Source organism: Protobothrops mucrosquamatus, unplaced genomic scaffold (genome assembly GCF_001527695.2).
Source record: "Protobothrops mucrosquamatus isolate PMUCROS unplaced genomic scaffold, P.Mucros_1.0 scaffold1888, whole genome shotgun sequence".
Classification (NCBI taxonomy): Eukaryota; Metazoa; Chordata; class Lepidosauria; order Squamata; family Viperidae; genus Protobothrops; species Protobothrops mucrosquamatus.
In genome coordinates this window covers 70,275-90,885 of record NW_015388014.1, presented here as the reverse complement: position 1 = coordinate 90,885, position 20,611 = coordinate 70,275, and the positions used below count along the sequence as shown (strand labels likewise).

At 36.0% G+C, this 20,611-nt stretch overlaps 1 protein-coding gene across 1 annotated transcript in view; it reads right to left on the bottom strand.

Annotated features, from left to right (window-relative positions):
- Window positions 1–20,611, bottom strand: part of TBC1D22A (TBC1 domain family member 22A) — a 105,718-nt gene that overhangs the window by 84,069 nt on the left and 1,038 nt on the right. Inside the window, exons 2-5 of the mRNA XM_015823499.1 lie at window positions 18,078–18,134; window positions 13,806–14,143; window positions 13,046–13,222; window positions 3,418–3,488 (exon numbers count right to left, since the gene is read on the bottom strand). Coding sequence (XP_015678985.1) covers window positions 3,418–3,488; window positions 13,046–13,222; window positions 13,806–14,143; window positions 18,078–18,134 — 643 coding nt within the window. The remainder of the gene's footprint in view (window positions 1–3,417; window positions 3,489–13,045; window positions 13,223–13,805; window positions 14,144–18,077; window positions 18,135–20,611) is intronic.

Sequence of the window (20,611 nt, the reverse complement as noted above, 5' to 3'; positions counted from 1 at the left end):
GGAAGGCCACTGGCAACCAGTGCAGCTCGCGCAGCAGCGGTGTTACATGGGAGTGACGAGTCCCTCCCAACACCGCCCGCGCGGCCGCATTCTGGACCAGTTGAAGCCTCCGGGTGCTCCTCAAAGGGAGCCCCATGTAGAGGGCATTACAGTAGTCCAGGCGGGAGGAGACGAGGGCATGAGTGACTGTGCGCAAAGCTTTAGGAAAGATGACTTCAAACCCATCAGGAAAAAGTTAGATGCAATCTATTAAGATCTACACTAAGACAGGGGTGGGAATCTACTGCCTGGTTATTCAGTTCACTCCTTTTACCTACTGAATTGTCCAGGGAAGCTCAATTACCATTTTAGCCAAATCAGAAAAGCTGTTATTTAATCTCTATTTAAACAACAGAATGTAAAAATCATTATCTGATCCTTTACACCTCCCTGGAAGTCAGATTAACTAGCTGGAGGAGTGAGATCTGCACAGCTTCTATTTTCCAGCACCAGCTAAGCATTTTGTTAAAAGTGTGCACATACATTCATAAAGATACAATATTTCCCAGGTATTTTTATACTACATTAGCTTACATTATGACTTTAGATGAAATCTAACATTTAATATCCTGTTGCATGGATTTATGTAAGGTTAAATATTAAATTCTAGACTTCACTTCTTGTCAACAGTTTGCATTTATGTATAGGATACTATTAGTAACATTAAAAACAATTTAATTTGTAAGAGTAAATTTAACTCTCCATGGGATATAAATGTTTTCCTTAGCCCAGATGTGTATTCTCTCACTCTATTTTCAAGATTAACACAGGCATTCTCTCTCTGAATCAATAGGTTCAATATCCTATATCAAGCCAACTTTTATTTTTACAATCACAAATACATACATTAGCCAGAAACATGAATCACTGTACAGTTTCTTCTTCTGGCTCCAAAAAATACAGTAGCCTTGTTTATTGTCACAAACAAGGAATGCACCTGTACATCAGGAGACATTCAAATTGCATTATCCAATGGGACTTTCCCAGATTCCTTTAAGTATGGCCTTCTTTGTCCTGGATCCATGGATCCCTCTTTGTGATCACAATACTGAACTGTATCTCTGTTGTTTTTTTTAAATCCAAAATTCTTGTGAGACCTGCCTTCTCACAATGATTTCTATTTGTCTTCCAATGGCCTTCTTGATCCATATCAATTAGCATTTTGAGACATTCAATAGACGTAGCACTTTCTCAAGTTCTAAATGTTATTTTGGTGATCAAGTCCCAAGTTCTCACACTAGGCTGACTCTTTAGGACCTGACTGCCGCATTTCATATTTATGACCATAGACACTACTTCCAAGTTATTGTCCCTGGGCATCAATAATGGAACTCTTTATTGATTCAACCCTTGTCTACCTTCTGATTTGTTTGCAAAGTGACTTACACCTTCAGGAGATTTCCCTTATGACAAGAGATCAAGGCTGGATCCTCCTTTATCCTTTTTACCCTTCCCTGGAATACGCCAATTCATAGGTAAAAGCTTCAGTAACACTGTTTCACTGACAATATCAGCCTTTTGTGATTCTTGATGAAGATACATGGCTAAATACGTTGCACTACTGTTTTGACTTGGGATGTCCTTTGCTGAAAAAGCTGAATATAGATAAGACAAACACCTGATTGTCCTTCCCATTCCCTCATGCACTTCTCTCCTCCACCCCATTTGTCTCTGCAATTTCCAGATTGCCCCAGGTTCCTCTGCCTCTTAGGGTCTTGACAGTTAATGATCAACTGACTTTGTTCCTGTTTATTGAGTTTTGCTATCCTTTTGAGGTAGGTAAAATCAGGGAATAGTCACAACAAGGATTCTAGGAATGGTCTTTATTGTTGTAAGGCAGAAGAACAGAATTTTGAAAGTATGTCAGAATTTCTCTATGCCAAACAAAATCAAGGTGGGATTATTTTGAGTTTTTTTTTCCTCAGGCAGGCTAATCCCCTTTTGCTTATTCCCTCCTCATTCCTGAGGCCAGGTCTATTTTCCTTTACAATCTTACAACAGCAACAAGAGTTGAACATTTTCATTTGATGCGTATTTACAGAATTTGAGGATGGAGTTTCATCCTTAGATTACTGCACTAGTGTCCTAAAAGGTCTTCCTGAATTTCTTGCCATCCCCTGATCTTAGCCTAGAGTGGTATCATTTGGATTGTAGTGGATCCTTCAAGTTATTTCATGCTTGTTATACCAGAAGGTACCTCACTGTTCCCCATGCAAACAGCTTAGAATAGGGGTCCAAGCCCGCAGACCGGTACCAGTCCATGGTCTGTTAGGAATCTGAATTGTGCAACCAAATGAAGCTTCATCTGCACATGCATGGGAGCTAGACAACATGCAAAACCACACACACACACAAATTTTTTTTCCATAGAACCAGTCCTTGGTGCCCAACAGGTTAGGGGCCTCTGTCTTAGAACACTTTTCTGGTACTTGTGACTCAAGGAACAAACCTTCATATCATGTTACTTCTCTCCTCCATTATACTCATCCCTAGGTAAGTTCTAAAGCCAGGGTCTCCCGGCTCCTAGATTTCCGTGATCTGGCCCTATAACTCTAGAATCGGCTCTCTCCTTTATCTCTATGAAAATCTAAAGGCCTTTAAAATGTATTTGGAACTCTTTTTATTTAACTAGTACATTAGTGCATGAATTGGTTAATTTATTGTATTCTCAGTAAGACCAATAGATTTCAAATCAGTATTACTTTTATATTAATTACAGATATCTGCAATATCACAGACAGCACCTTTAAATATATCTTTTATTTTGGTTAAAATATTGATTTTATTAGAACATAGAACATAGAATAATAGAGTTGGAAGGGACCTTGGAGGTCTTCTAGTCCAACCCCCTTCTGGAGCAAAAGACCTGCTCGATTCCCCTAAGATGTATTCCTTCTGTGAAAAAATATATACATACATATATACACATACACATACATATACAATTAATTTCAACCTTTTTTTGGAAAAAAATTCTAGATGTATAATCTGAAATTTTAAAAATCTAACATAAAAAATTGCTTAGCAAGACAGATCCATGTGCTCTTGAGCAGTGACATATATTCAGAGAGGGAAGGAAACAACATTAGCTAAACATCAACATCAAGAAATAGAAGATTTTGTAATTAAACACCCAGATGAACAGACAGATAAAAAACTATACTTTTGTTTAATGTCATAGAATATTTATGGAAGGGGGGGAATTATCACTTATCATTATTTACTACTCTATTCTTTAATGGCAATCCAGTCCTGAAACTGAAAAAGAACAGTGTTATTTTGGTCACACTGTTTTGTAATGCTAATTAATAGTTGTGATTCAAGCAAAATTATACATGACAGACAAACACCATCATCATAAAATCCTGTAGTACTTACTGACAGGAGCTTCCATGTAATTGGTCGTACAAGTTTTGGAATTCCTGACCAACTCAGCTTCCGCAATTCTTCTACTCGCCCAGCCAAAAGAAAAAGAACAAACTTAATGAAGAAAGTTGCATGAAAATACATTGGAGTTAAAGTAATTTTCTTAAACATGTCCTTATAAAATTATATGTTATCTCTGATTCTTACACAAGTTCCTATGCCTACCTTTAAAAGGTTGTTGAAATGTAAATCAAAGAATTTCTGTGACTGGATTCTTTGTTGCATAGGAATTAATTTCAATGCCTGCACTTAACAATTCAAGACAATAACAGTAACAAGATACAATTCAAAAATATTAGGTTTCAAATATAATTATTATCTTTTAACCGTGAAAAACTTACATTATGGAATAAATCCTGGCTTAAAGTTAGCATCTAAAGCTGTCTGGGGGCAAATTTGCTTTCTCACAGGATTATTAGACTGGTTCTGAAAAAGATGTCAAACTTCTTGGCAGTTTATTCAACTTTAATAGTCATTTAGTCTATGTTATTAAAATATTAACTTTGCTTCTGAAGTTATATAAGGATTAGAGTTTTGAGAGAAATTTGGTTTATACATCTTTTTTAAATAAAGTTGATATTATTTATTTACCTCACTTCTAGAACAAAGTGCTTAAATGTCCCAACATGAAATTACTTTATTTTGATCATATAAAGAGGAAAATAAAAATGCCTTTTGTAAACTGGATACTGCAAATAATGTTTAAAACATTATGATTCTGGAGAGATCACTGTGTACAAAGGATAGTTCCCCTTGTTTATTTTCTTCAATATTTGCAATCTTTTAAGACACCATGAATTTAAGATTTCTCAGGAAAAGAGAATTTTAAAAGAATTTTTAAATTTTTAAAAAGAATTATCATACAACACTGGGAGAAGGAATTTATATCTGAATTGCAGCAATAATTTGTGGATTTGTGGATTTTTGTCAATATTTGAATTTGGGGATTTTTTTCCTCAAAAAGACAAGGAAGAAAACTTTTCAAATAATATGGTCAAATCAAGTGAACTTGTTTTGTTTATGAAGGTCATTTTTCTTTTACCTCTCTTTTTTATCACGATTAATACATTTGGAATACATTGCAGTAATACATTTATATTTAAATATAGTGGCTGAATAAACCCAGTTTGGTGTACTGATTAAGGGCAGAAGATTGTGAGTTCTAGACCTGCCTTAGAATATAAAAATATAAAAACACCACTATAACATGTTTGCAACTTAGCCATTTTGGACTTCAGTATATGTCCACAGTTTCAAGCAATGATTAAAAATGGGAACAAGACAGATTTCTGTCTTTTCTTTGTGGGCAAATTAATAATAGGAGATATGGTCTGTTAGATAATCATTAGATTTACTGTATATTATAAATATTTCATTCTGTTTAAATTGTATTTACATTTTTTTGTTTTTAACTGTAATTAAAAGAAACCCCATACAAGTATTTTTTAAAAGGTTGGATCCAACTCAGACAGTCGTTTCCACTACATTTAGCACCAGAGAGTACATGTTGTCTTTGAAGGAACTGACTGCCATCCTTGTCCATATTCCATGGGGATGTCTGCAACTAAATACGTCTATTATATTTCAAAGTATTAAGACAAAGTATTTCTGACTCATTTAAGCAGACTTAGGATAAAAACAACATTGATGGAGAGAAACAAATCTCAATGATGGACTCAGAGAATATGCAGATTCAAAAAGTGTTCTCCTTTCAGCAAGGACACTTGCGCAATATAGAAATGGCCAGAAAAATACTGGAAGCTGTATCTCTTTTCCTAGCTGCCTGCAGATAAATCCAGATAATCCTTGTTTAGCAATCACAACTGGAACCAGTAACTCAGTTGTTAAGTGGAGCAGTCACTAAGTGAAACCATGACTGTGTTTATGATTTTAAATTAGTTATTCTTTGCTTTACAAACCTGAAAAGGTCATAAACGTGAGGGTTGTTTGCAAAGTTACTTGTTCATTGTTGTCATAACTACAGTCGCTAAACGAGGCAGTCTCTAAAGAAGGACTACCTGTAGTTCAAATACCCAGGCACATAAGAAACATGTTCTAATTATTTTAACCAAAAGCCTCAACATCACATTATTTTCTTTTTGAAACAGAGAGGCATTGGGAGTAGAGTGGGGAGAAGAAGCAAAGATATGACAGGCACAGAATTAGATGTTTTCTTTGGCTGCTGCTCTTTTCCTGTTTAGAATTGTCACATTTAATAAGTACCCAGGAATTTTAACCAGTATCAAAGGACTAGAAAGAAACTGCTACAAAGGCAATTGAACTCTATTGACAAGATGCTAGAAACAAGACACTACTCTGACATTCAATCTGCAAGAAATCTAACACTTAACACAGTGTTCACTAGATTCAAATAAGAAGGGAATAAAACAAAGGAATGGACAAGAGCATAAGTAACTGCAGACACTATTGCTGCAAAGTGTGAACGTACTGGAAGGTGAGCTTAAAGACTTCAAAGACTGTCTGAATTTCCCCTTTTGGAAACATCAAGAGGGTTTCGCTAAGGAAAGGGCCTCTTAACAGAACTGAACAGCTGAACAAATTAGGAATATGAGAGAGGGTCTTTTAGGTAATAACGCCCTAAGCTACTTAGAATGTAAATAACCAGTCAATATCAATTCCTTAAATCTGAGTTTTTCAAATCTGACAACTGTAAGATAGGTGGACATCTATTCCCAGAACTCACCAGCCAACATGCCTGTTTCAGGATAAATGAAAACCTGTGGAGAACCTCAGCCTCTGGATCCAGTTTCCCATTTACCAACAGCCCAATCCCCACAAGTGGTTTGTATGGGACATATCAGAACAGCCTAGGACAGTGGTGACGAACCTATGGCACGGGTGCCAGAGGCAGCACTCAGAGCCCTCTCTGTGGGCACGCGCGACATCGCCCCAGTCCTAGGCCTTCAGCTGGGTTTTATAAAACCTTTTCGCTTTAGGCCTCCGCCGCCGTGTGCAAAAAAAAAAAAAAAGTTTCAATCAATTTCAACTTCTCGTGGGGGGAAAAAAGATCTTGCAAAGTTGGAATTGATTGATTGAACTTTTTAGTCCCACCCAGTCTGCCGTTACCACCGCAACCATGCCTACCCAGTGGGCCACGCCCACCCAGCACTCGACGATGCATAAATGGGTTTGGGGTTACAGTTTGGGCACTCAGTCTCTAAAAGGTTCGCCATCACTGGCCTAGGAATTGGATAGCAGCCTCCAACTCTACCAAATTCCCGAGAAGATATAGAATGTGTATAAAACGGTGTTCCCAATGTCCCATCCCACAGGTGTCTCATAAGGATACCATGGTTGATTATTTTGAAAGCCACTAACAGGTCCAGAAAATATAAATATGCTGAACTCCATTTTTGGGGGGGGGGGATCCCGTCCAATTTTTTGTGTAGGTCATCCATGAAAATGATCAAAATGTTTTCACTACTTCAACTTGCCTCAAAGCCTGATTTAAAATATGTCCAGAAATAATATCATTCAAGTCACCATCTTCGTTTTATGAAATTAAATATATGAGCTCTAGCCATACAGGTCAAGAGTGAAATTCTACAATAAAGAATTCTTCCTTTAGGGCCCAGGGAAGCAGTTCCTATCAATGTGTTTCATCTTAATAACATCATAATTTGCTTTTTAAAAGTCTGCTTGTTTCCTAATCACAATCCACACCCAGAGTGCCCCAGCCAACTCCTGTCCCTCCTTTCTCCCTGAGATGTCTGTCGTTCCAGCAGTTCAAAGGGCGGGCGGGCTGGATGCTACGATCTCCTAATCACAATTGTTAGTAGGGTCTCTCCTACGGAGGCTTATGCACAGATGCTCCCTATGTAAAGGAGAGACAATGAGAATGTGAGTGTGCTACTGGTATATGAACAGTGGCTTCGAGGAACATTCAGAATTACTGTGCCATTGAATGCAAGCTGCTAAACAGCAACAAGAGAAGCAAAATCTTTGGATAAATATTGCAAGAAGAACAGCATTAGATGTTTTGGCTCATCCAATGCAGTAGTTATTTTTGTAAGATTCTTTGTAGGTAGGCAGGAAAGAAGAAAGAGGATTTTTATTTATTTTCCCTTTGAGTTCTTTGCATTGGTATATATTCCTTTTTATGCAAGGCTTAAAAGGAAAATATCTCTTTCGTAAGCAACTATAAGACACCATAGCTTAATTTAAAATAGGCTAAATACTATTCTTTTATTGGCAAACAGACTTTACTGTATTTTCATAGTATATGGCCTTTAACTTTAGTAAGAATAGTTCCCATGTTCCATTCTAGATCATGCAACAAGCGCAAACATGATCCAAATAAGACTCATTTGATCATATAATTGTTTGCACATCTATTTAACTAATTTGACTTTTTTAGGCAAAGCGGTTTTCAATAGAAGAGAATATATATACAGGTCAAGTCAGGGTTGAATGTGGAGTCTTTGATGCTCTCTGAGCTTGGTTGTTTGTTTGTCATTGATGGCGTTATCTAGTTGGGTAATAAAATGTCTGCAAACAAACAACCAAGCTCATAGAACACCAAGTATTCCAGAAAACATATTTAAGTTTTCACATGAAAAGTGCAAGACAGCTACTAAAAAGACAGAAAGCATGAAATATATTATACCATTAAGGCAGTGACTAAAACTACTTTTCCGGAAAGAAAAAAAAAGCATCAGATCAAAAGACAAACAAACACTAAAATGCCTAATCCCTTATTTAAAAGATGGAATCATAATTAACCAATTAATGTGGAGAAACAAAATAATTTTTCATCCCAATAACTAATGATTTTTTAAAGAAATCATACTACAACAAGAACATAATCTCAGGCTTTCCTGAAGTAATGAACTATTATTCTTCTGATGCAAGAATTTTTCCTCTTCCTAGGAAGGAAATACTTCAGTATCGAGAGCTCCAGTCGAACAACTTAAGCATATTGCTAAATTCTAAAAAATACCCAAGACAGGATATAAAATGTATGCATATCTGTAACCTCTTGTAAATCATTAGCATTTACATTCAATTAAAACAGACATAATTTACCTATCTGTAATATTTCTCCAGCCTGAGCTGGATACATTCATTATGTGCTGTTTCAATTCAGCAACTTTTAGTTAACACAATACAATTACAATGAAATAAATACCAATGAACTACACTTTTACCATGGAGATTTGGTCCTCTGCTGTTATAAAAAATTAGACTCAGCTTCAAATAGGAGTCATTGCTGGCCCGGAGGCCTGCTGGAAACCAAGCAACTAAATACACTCAATATTTTGCTCTAAACAGAAAAGCATTCTTCCATTATTTCCCTTTAAGCGTAATATTTCTGGCTGCATAATTTTAAGGGAACCCACAATTTTTGCTCATGCATTATTTATCTTTTGACACAAAACAGTTACTTCACTGAGAGACTGTAAATTGTAACGTGATTTGAATGAACAATTAAATGACAGACATGATAAACTAGATTTATAAGCTTCAAATTCTTATGAAAAAAATCTTAATTTAACTCCAAAGAACTAGAATATTCTTCTAAAACAATGCAGATTCATGGAACTGCAGCTCCCCCAACAGTATCTGAGAAGTTAAACAGCATAGAGATTGATCTAATAAATAGCTTGATATTGCTATGGGCAACCAGACTAATTGCTTTTCAAAATATGTTATACATATTTTGAAAAATCCATGTCAATACTGTACTTATTTTTTCCCGCATGGATTGAGAAATTAAGAAGTATCAGACAAATGGTGCATGCCCAACACATTATATTCTTGAAAAGCAATCTTCAACCAAAAAAAAGCCAATTTAGATGAAGTACAAAATGTTCTAGTAAAACAGATGAAATAGAGATGTGAAAGAAACAAAAAACGGCACCACACAGATTAATCGTTGAATGAAAACATAAGATTGTTTAGAAGACCATTAAGAGAATGTGAAATATGAGTGTCTACCAGGAGAAAGGAGAATTGTTGAAATATACAGTAGGTACATTGCTGAACTGCACAGCTTTTGTGCTTCATGGAATCTCTTTCCCATTCAGGAAATTGGGGTCGTATTTATAAATATTTACTGCTTTTTCAAGGTTAACTTATTCAGAGAGTTTTAAGCAACAATTCAATATTTGCTCCCAAATTTCCCTTCCACTGAGGGTGATGAGGAACATCCCAACCTTACCCACAAAGCTGAAGCTAGACTACCCATGCAGCTGTGTTTGGCTTCAGAGAGCAGAAAAAGGACATTTGAGATTAGCTATTATGAAAGTGGACAGGCAACTAATTAAATCGTTCCAAGTTTCATGGCCATTTTTCACCAAGAAAGGCATACATAATCTTTTCTCCAAACTTCTGAAATAAGAAACAATACTGTAAGTATTCTTAGCATTATCCTACAAAGACAAAGCATAGCAGTAGGAGCTATGATTATGCGTTCTTATCTAAGCTCTACTTTGACCAATCAGACCTATTTTCACTTAGAAAAGATATTGTAAGGAAGGACTCAACATTACTTTAGCTTGATCTCAACTGATGGACCAAGCTCCCCTTATTCTGTAATTCTCATAAAACATAGTATCATCACAGTTCTAAAAAAAACCTACTGTTAAACAGACTAAATCAGTGGTGGCGAACCTATGGCATGGGGGCCAGAGGCGGCACTCAGAGCCCTCTCTGTGGGCATGCGCGCCATCGCCCCAGTCCTAGGCCTTCAGCTGGGTTTTATAAAACCTTTTCACTTTAGGCCTCCGCTGCCGTGTGCAAAAAAAAAAAGGTTCAATCAATGAGTCAATTTCAACTTCTCGCGGGAAAAAAAAAGATCTTGCAAAGTTGGAATTAATTGATTGCACTTTTTAGTCCCACCCAGTCTGCTGTTACCACAGCAGCCACGCCCACCCAATGGGCCACACCCACCCAATGGGCCACATCCAGCCAATGGGCCACACCCACCCGGCACCCGACAATGCATAAGTGGGTTCGGGGTTGCAGTTTGGGCACTCGGTCTCTAAAAGGTTCGCCATCACTGGACTAAATGATAAAAACTAAATCTGCAACCCAGCCACGTCTGGCAATAGATTATTATTAGTTTCCAGGTGTCATCATATTTCAACATTTTCAACATTTTCAGACCTCAAGATTCACTTTTGTTTATGTGTAATAATTTGATCTTAATGAGAGAGAGAGATGAAATCATACTGCTGGTATGCTTTAAATTTGCCATCTGAGTGCATGGCCAGTTGAAACATCTGCTTCTCTACTAATAAGAAATAAGATACAGAACAATTTCACATATGGAAAGATATCTTGCTGCCTTGCTTGCCTCTATTGCCCCTTGCTTCCTCATGCACACATATACATACATGTTCTTTCTTCTCTTACACATGTATGGTTCTCTCATTCATCCTTCTCAGTCATCCCACAGGAGACACGGCCTTTCAAATATCCCATATCACTTTCTTATGAGGGTAGGTGAACTTTGTTATTGCTATTTTTCAAAAAGGCTAATTTCTTCTCTTCAGTAAAGCACTGCAAACTGAGTTACAGTCTAGATTATTTTCTCTCTGTGTTGTGCTATTAACATAAAAAATAATATTTAAAAAACAGATATAACTTACCATGCTACCATGTTTCATAGAGAACACAGAGGTGGGATATTTTCCACTGCCACTAAAGTTTACAGATGTAAATTAAGGCTCCAATATAATGTACAGAAATATCAAACCCAGACATACTTCTCAGTCTCATCTAGCATTCTACCATAATATTGAATTCAGTTTTCTTTTACAATTTTTCCCCAAATTCCAATAGCTATCTAAATAAGTTCTTGCTTCTAGATTATATTACTTTTTTCCACAATATTTATATGCTGTCCTAACCCTCCACATCTCTGAATTTTCTTTAACATCTGGATTTGTTAATTAATGTGACATATATACTAAAAAGAGTTAAAAGAGTGAGCTCAGAAGGACTAAGTAGCAGAACATAGCAGCTGCAAAAGTTGAAATATGTGCAAAATGTTTTGATGTTGTGTGTTTAACTTGAGAATATAGTGAACATCAATGGCTGGTTGTTATCAACGGACAAACTGTCTAGCCTGGAGAGGGATCAAAGGTGAAAGGACAAAGAAATGGCTTGTTACAAAAGAAAAATGGCGCAGAATGAGATATTTTATTTAATTCAAATAGTTTCAAAAAGTACTTTCATCAGAATTTTATAATAAGAACAACAGCAAAAGTAAAAAGTTAGGCCACTACAACTGAACAATTAGCAAAGGCAGCAACCCAAAAATATAATGAAATGTTAATCTGCCACATTACACTTCTATTCTATTAGTTTCTATAAAAAACATGATGCAAGTATTTTCAAATTCTTTACGAAAAAGAGCAGTATCCCAAGCAAGTCCATAACATATAGGCTGATATATCAACTGATAGGTATCTTTCTTGTATTATCAAGAAAGTTTATCAATTTATGTGATAATTATGACAGTTCCTCCCCTCCACATTTATACAGAAAACACGTAAAAGGTTTCCTAAAACTGACATGTCTACAAAGCTGAAATTTGTTCCTGTTCCTGTTTACTAAAAAGCAATATGTATATTTTTTGCATGTAGATATGTGAAAAAGGTTTTGGCCTTTATTATGAAACATATAGATAAGATCATAAAACTTTCATTTTTCCATGGTGAATGAAAAAAAAACCTCCTGCAAGGAACACTTTTTTGCTGCCTCCTCTTCTTCTTCTTCTTTGTCATTATCACCATCACCAACATACCATTTAACTATAGTTAATCAGGAATATACTCAGAGCAGCCCAATAGCTGGGAAACTCTTTATCTAATAAAAGTCTAAAGTATAATTTATATGCTCACAGAATCAATGCTCATGAAATCTACTACTTCAGATCCTATGGTAATTAAAGAAAATCTCCAGAGAAAAATAGACCACGGTACATATAAATGTAGACCCATTTTCCATCCATGTGGATAAAAAAATTCAACATCTCCCTATGCAGAGATTAAAAAGAGGGAAGCTCTTTGTAAGTAAAATTATGCAAGTGGATGCCTGCAAAATTCTGGCTTTCTAATTTTCTTGTGTCAGTTTAAATAACAGACACACTTTACTGTAGCAAGAAGAAATTGCATTCCTTTTGGCTACCAAACAATTGCTTGAAGGTCTGGGAAGAGTATAATCTTCCTAGAGATGAGATCTCTGGGGATGCAGTTAAAATCTTTCTCCTATCCCTGTAATACTGATTGTTTTTATTCTTTCCCAAGCCATTTTAGAGGAAATTTCACCCAGATAGCCTTAAAACTGCAATGTTACTCTAATATTGACATGATCTAACAACAAAAGCTCAACAGTAGACTTACAGTTAAAATCCTTGGAAGAGGTACTGAAATAGACCACCTGTCTTTTCATTAAACCAAAAGAATTAAAAAGAGTATAATGCAGTAAAAGAGTTCCAATATGCATTTTAGAAAAGAGCAAATTCCATATTTTAAGGAGAAACACCTACTCTTTTCTCACAACTATCAGAGACCTTAATCTAATGTGCTGTTTAATGTTTATGAATACTTACCAAGGTTTGTATTTGGGCCAGCAAGAAGCTGTTTGAATTTATCTAATCGCAATGCTTCTCTTTCAGGTAATATATGAATACCAGAGGAATTATCGGCAACTCCACCAGTAAGTGCACATGTAGAGGCTTGCGGAAGAGACTGAGATCTTGGCACAGAAGTATTTGCATTAGTGTCATCTATAAAATATAACGGGGGAAAAGGCATAAAGTTGACTAAATCTGAAATGGGGGAAAGAAAAGATATTTTTAAAATATGTATACAGTATTACTATGTATCTTCAATAAACCTTTGGCTACAAATAGCAGTATTTATCCCCTTACCACCAAACCAGGTATAAGAATAGATCTATCCTGCCATCAACCTCATGTTTGTCAAGAAGCAGATGGGAAAACTAAGGAGTACCATATTGAAATTTCCTTTTGAAGAAAGGAAGTATTTTACTTATAAAAATAAAAGTACAGCACTGCTATTTTATATAATTGCTAGAAACCTATTGTTTCACAATTTTCTCCTACTGAAAACAGTAAGAGTAGATTTTTCCCACTTTTCCTACCAGAGAAATGTTTCTGGAGAACTAAGAGGGATTAATTCCACGTACGTTGGGATAATAAATTCACAGTATCAGAATTGAGCTATTAGCCATTTTCCAACTTCATTTTTGGAAAATCAGCATGACCTTTCAATCGGTGCTCAGGAACAACTGTTGGATTCAGCCAGGGAAACAAAGGGTAGCCATTGAGTTTGTTAAGTGTAATATACCTGCAGAACTTGATGCGTTTGTTTCACTGACAGATTTAATCAGTCTGTTGTCACCACATGCAGCAGAAGGCAATTCTGAATTTTTCTGTGGCTGTTCCCTTTCTATCTGTTCCTCCTGCAATTTGTGCTGCTCTTGTAATTTGCTGTGATTCTGAATTACTCTGTTAGCCGTTTCCATGACTACATCAGTGTTGAGGCTTTCTGTAGCCATTGCTAAAAGTTCATCATCATCTTCTCCTACATCCCAGGCATCACTTGTGTTGCTTTCAAATTCTTGAAATGTGCTGACTTTCTTTGTTTTTACTGGGGTTGTAGGAGGCTTAGTTCCTTGTTTTAAACTGTTTAAAAAAACAAACAAAAAAGCAGCTTTTACTAATACTTGCATTACTATAAAATTTAATTAACGAAAAATTCAGTCTGACTAAAGTGATATATATCTGATGAAAAAGCAAGCAGATTAGGATGTCATTTTGAGAATAACAGAATAACAGAGTTGGAATCCAACCCCTTTGCACAAGCAGGAGACCCTATACCATTCTGGATAAAATAGCTGTCCAGAATTTCCATGTTGTTTCATTTACTCAACTGTAGCTATTAAAATAAAACAAGCCAAAGAGAAAAAAGAGAGACAAATCTCAATTAACAATTATAAGTAATAATTCTGTATAGGTGTTAACATTTTGCAGCATAACATCTTCCTCAAGAACACATGGTCTTCATATATTTTGCTTATATTCACTGTGAATAAGCATGGTGCAACCTAAACTTCTCTGTCATGCCACTTGAAAATATCGCAAAGAGTGTCAATCTGTTATATTACAGACTTAGATTGTTCCAGTATAATGTTGGACTTCACAGACATGAGATGTAGATTAAAAATCACAATATGAAAAAGTTACATCAGAAGACTGAGTTTGTTTTTTTAAAAAGCATTTGACATATTATAATTTACATGCATAAAATACTATATACTGTATATGCTCAGAGTTAGTACAATCTATATACTACTAAAATTCACACTGTCATGAACTTTTAAACAAGTGAAACAATGTATCATAGGGCAACAATTTTTGAATCAAGTTATCTCAAATGGGTTAACACAGAAACGTTATGCAAGAAAGAGACATTAAGCAATTCCACAAATATCTGTAATGATTATGGTTATAACATACCTTAACCATGTTATTATACATATTAAAGGCATCATGCAACAATTCCCCCCCCTTAATATTTGCTCAGGCATCTATTTTAGAAATGTGTAGATCTCAGGGAAGTAATCTACAATTTTTAATTTTCAATATATTATTGGTTTATTACTTTATTTTTAGGTAATCAATATTGACTTAGTGTTGAGCCTCGAGGTGGCCTACTACTGAAGACACTTGTCTCCCACTCAGAAGGTTGAGAGTTCAATTATAGGTAGCAGCAAAGGTTTCTCTCCTAAGTCACAAATAAAACATCTGCTGCAAACTCCATGTGGTGTCAAAAAGGGCATCCAGCCAGTAAACGTTCAGCTCCATCCAGTCAAGCTGATTCTACCCAAATTAAGGGATTACAGGGTTGTAAAAGGGAGTTTAACCTTGACTTAGTGTAATTGTAAATACAGTATATGTATTTTCATCTGCTGAATTTCTAAGTGGTTCTTGGTTATCCACATGCTAACCGGGACCTTGTCTAACCATGCAACACCAGTATTGTGGGAATAGCATTGGTTACATGAGAAAGAAAACTATGGGTTATATGAAGAGAAACTTAAACAAGATAAGGCATCCAAACAGACATCAGCATAATAAAATAAATCTAAAACTTCAGTAGACACTTTAAAGAGCAATTAACATTTATTTTGTTTTATAAACTTTTACTATCAGTATTGAAGAAACAGCCACAAACTACGAGTTGCCACTCTTGAGAGTCTACAAAATATTCCTTGGAACTGCAAGCATTATTGAAAAATCTATTATAACTGAGATAGCTGAATGACTAGGAGCCTATGGTTTCTCTCTGATATTATAGCAAGGATCCTTTGTTTATTTTTCTGATCTATGAATTAGATTGAACTCTATTCATTATTACTCATCCTGACATGATGTCTTAGAAGACTGATCATATCAGTAGAGCTGGGGTGTCAAACTCAATTTCATTCAGGGCCGCATCAGCATTGCGGCTGCCCTTGGAGGACCGGGTGGGTGTGGCCAGGGTGGGTGCGACTTACTGGATAGGCATGGCCAGCTCTACATCATTTGCGTCAAGGGTGCCTGTATGGGCCTGAGCAGGAGTGGGACAGATCTGAGAGTCTCTGGCAGAAGGAAGTGGGACCAGGACAAGTGTCAAGGCATGGTCCACTGTTCCTCTCAGGCCACGCCGGGGAGGGAGCTGGATGGTGGTGTAGGCTGCCAGGAGCCCTGGACAGCAGAGGTCAAATATATTTGCTGGTCACTTCCAGGCAACGGTGCACTTCTTCATTCCTCACAAAGGGTGACACCTCCCCAGCATGCACCCAGGGGGCAGGGCTGATGTGGCAGGGGCTGGTTCCTCGCTGTTTCCAGACGGCCTTGTGGAGCTAAGAATGCGTTTCAGCATAGATGGCTACCACAAAATTGTACATTGGCTCCCGTCCGGCCTGGGCCAGGGCCAAGGCAGTGGGGGCCGTTCCCTCACTGTTTCCAGGATGGCTTCGCGGGCCACATGAAATCACTTCGCGGGCCGCATCCGGCCCCCGGGCCTTGTGTTTGACATGTCTGCAGTAGAGTGTATTCTGATGCCTACAGTATATTCACTAGAAGAAAACAGATCAGCTTCTCTTCAGAAAGGGTAAGGTCAATGAATGAATGTGCAACCCTCGTACAGAGCAATGTAAACCTATAAGATTGCCATTCCAAGTACCTATGACCTTGATCCTATGGCTTGCATATTTCCAAATTATCACATAACATTTACTGTGATGAAAAAGAACAAGACAATGATCTACATGCTCTCCCAATTTCTCAGAGTAAGAAAACGAAACCACTGCAGCAAAAAAAAAATGTGAACCAGATTATAGTTCGTATATAACATCAAATTACTGTTTGTTAAAAAGTAGGATTTACTGCCCTGGAAATAAGCAAAGTATAGCGCATTAGTATCAGTAAAGCAAATCACAAAGCTTTTATTTTACATAAAGAAAGCAGTATTTACATACAACTACAATCCAGGATTCTTGGCTAAGTTTTTATGGTGAATAAGTCACATGCTGGTGCATAAAACCTGTTCATTTCTGTTTTCTGTTCTCTTTATGCAATCAAATGAAACTGAGAACGCATGACAATAGGAACCTAGTTACAATTTCACAACCCAAAAAGTAGAAGCAAACAACAATTCAGAATGTATTGCTAGGTTAAGATTCTGGCTTGTTTGCAAACAACAGAGCAGAGTCTTAAACTAGACAATCCATAACTTATTGGGCATCCTTTCAGATATTTTCTTGCCAGATTCGTCAATGCTTTCAACAATAACAGAGCTTCTAATGCACTGTCTTCACTGGAGAGTTATATTCAGAGATGTATCTGCCTTTAAAATAGCACATGTTGAGCTATATAGCATAGTCAAACAACAGCACAGGAAATATTTTATGAGATTTTGTATTATGTTGTAAATTGTTTCATATGACATAATTTTTATGTCATAAAAATGTTTTATAAAATTTGACAAATTTCAGTTCCATTAGTCATCAATCCTGGATTTTGGGTGCATTCTGTAAGTTAGCCCATATGAAGTACCTTGATTTAAAAAAAAAAACCTTTGCCCTATAATGCACTGTTTCACCCAGTTAAAGGTTACAGTTATAATTTTAATAGTAAATTGATAATGCAATAATCCATTAATTCCACCAGTTTATATAAAGGGAAGGAAAAAATACACTGTTAAAACTGCATGTTGTAGTTCCTTTTAAGCTATAGTATAATAACAAAAAGTAAATGTCATTTATAAACATTATGATGAAGTTACTTTGTGTTTAAACATTTTAACTGAAAATGTTAATATGACTCAGTTGATCAGGCTATTTGTATCTCTAAGTTTTTAACGAGAAATGATTACTTATTTCTTTATGGCATGTCATTAAATATTCATTCAATATGCTAACTTAGCCAAAATGTATTCTTGTATTTATGAAGCCACTTATGCCAGAGAGAGGCAGAATAGGAATTCGACTAAAGCATTTTTCAAGTTTAAGATAAGGCAGTAAGATATTCACAAAAATAAAGTCCCTCAGCCACAAAAGAAAAAAAAACTTACTTTCCATGTAACAGTGGATCAAAAGGAGGATGCTGAGCTCCATACACATGTTGAATACTAAAAAGAAAAATAAAGAAATAACATTCAATTCAATTACAGCAAGCTTCTAATACTTGGAAGTAAGTCCACAAAATGTGAATGGGGCATATTCAATAATTACTTTCTATAGAAGGTTTCATAATACAGAGTTCATAATTATATCCATCACAGCATACATGAAAGGATCCTAACAACTTACAAAATATGGAGATGCTTAAAGGTCATTACTGGAGCTTTACAGTAATCTCAATCTCATTCCCAACTCCAAGATGAAAACAAAGAGTTGGAAACATGACACAACTGCTTCCTTCCTTACAGACTGACAAAGCAGCAACTTTGGAATTTTGAGCCTGACTACTATGAGTGCAGAAATTGGGACAATACTAAATGGCAACAAAGAATTCAGGCATCCAATAACCCTATGCTGCTACTGTATCTAATGAACAGTTTTCTGCATTCCAGATCTGGTAGAAGTAGCAATAACACTTAGACTTGTGTACCACTTCACAGTGCTTTACAGCTCTAAGTGGTTTACAGAATCAGCATATTGCCCACAACAATCTAGATCCTCATTTTACTGACCTCAGAAGGATGGAAGGCTGAGTCAACCTTGAGGCGGTGAGAATCGAACTCCTGGATACTTACTGAAAAGACGAGGAGGAGAGGAACAAAAACTACTTGACTATCTCACCTTCCATGGAAGCACTTATCACCATCCAGTTCTTAATGGAGGAACAAAATCTACTGGCGAAATTGTTGACTTGGTTAAAAAGACCATCTAAAAGCGATACAGGCTGATTTTTATAACTACACTACAGGATACTAATACACACAAAAGGCTAACATTAGGCTGGCCACAACCTTTGGAAAGCCTTAAAAATCTAGTTGTATTACTTGTCATGGGAGTCAGAAAGTTAATCTAAGCCCATGAAATGTCATTCTTTAATATCATTCTTGTATTATTTGCAGTAGCCCGTAGGTAAATGTATATAATTTATTGACACAGATATTGTTTTCTCATGCATATTTTGTTATTGTTTTTATGAACCGTTAGCTGCCCAGAGTCACAATGGCAAGATTTAATAGAAGGGGCTCTTCTTGCTTTTGAAAATACATTGTTTGGAATTCTTAAGAATTATGTGAAAATGGAAAGTGAACACAGATGAAAAGGAAATTTGAAGGAAAACAATCATTTCCATATGTGAATAAATACTTTACAATCCACTCCATTGGCTAGAATCAATGGCCTGTATACATTACAGGAAGGGATATGCTGTACTCGTTAATGGAACAATAATCTATTTACTTTTTTGATGTCAGAAATAGTTAACAAAGCTTTTATTTATAGTATACTAAAGTAGGCAAAAGAGGTTTTGTTGTTACAGATGAACCTCATATTTATTAAAATGTTTTCAGGCACAATAAAGTTGCTGAAGTTATTCTGGCAGATATTATCATCATTTAATGGAGGACATTTAATGAAGGACATTCAACTAGTCTGGAAAATATCACACTAAAATCAAGGTTCAACTTTTATCTTCCACATCCAAATCCATTCTTCATCCTGTCAATCAATTTGTCATAATAAAATTTATATTCTACCTGACATAACATTCTTCCTATCCAAAATAAAGAACCATGTGAAGCAAATCATCCAGATTTATAGTAATCCAATGAACTGCTACTATTCCAAATTTATATTTTGAACAAAGCTTATGCCTCTCAAAATATTAACTGTAATTAATATGAAAAAATACTTTATTCAACCAAAATCTCTTTCCATCAAAGATTTAACTCCTAGAATGTTTTCCTGAGAGCAATTGGTTATGCAATACCAACTACTGTGACAAGGTTGAATATATATGTATTAGATTGTATGATTATTTTATTGAGATATGTGCATAATTATGAAACACTTGTGCATACACATTAATTTCTTAACAGCAACCTATGTTTACAGGTTTGAAAACTGTAAGACGTAGGTCTATACAATCACCACCAGTGATTTGAAAAAGCTCTTTGATGGATTTAATATTTCATCCATTAATACTGGCCTAGATCTCCTTCCAATAATGGCATGATGATGATGATGATGGCATGGGTGAAGAAACTATCTTTGTGTCTAGTTGTTTTAGCATGCAATTGTATAGGGTTTCCTGCCTGATCAGGGGGTTGGACTAGTAGACCTCCAAGGTCCCTTCCAACTCTATTATTATTATTATTATTATTATTATTATTATTATTATTATTATTATTATTATTATTATTATTATTATTATCATCATTATTATTATTATTATAATAACAGCTTCTTGAGAGGAGAAGTTGAAACAGTTTATGTCCAGGATGCGAGGGGTCTGTAGATATTTTTTCAGCCCTCTTTCTGGCCCGTGCAGTATACAGGTCCTCAATGGAAGGCAGGATGGTAGCAATTGTTTTTTCTGCAGTCCTAACCATCCATTGAAGTCTGTTTACTTGCGTTGCCAAACCAGACC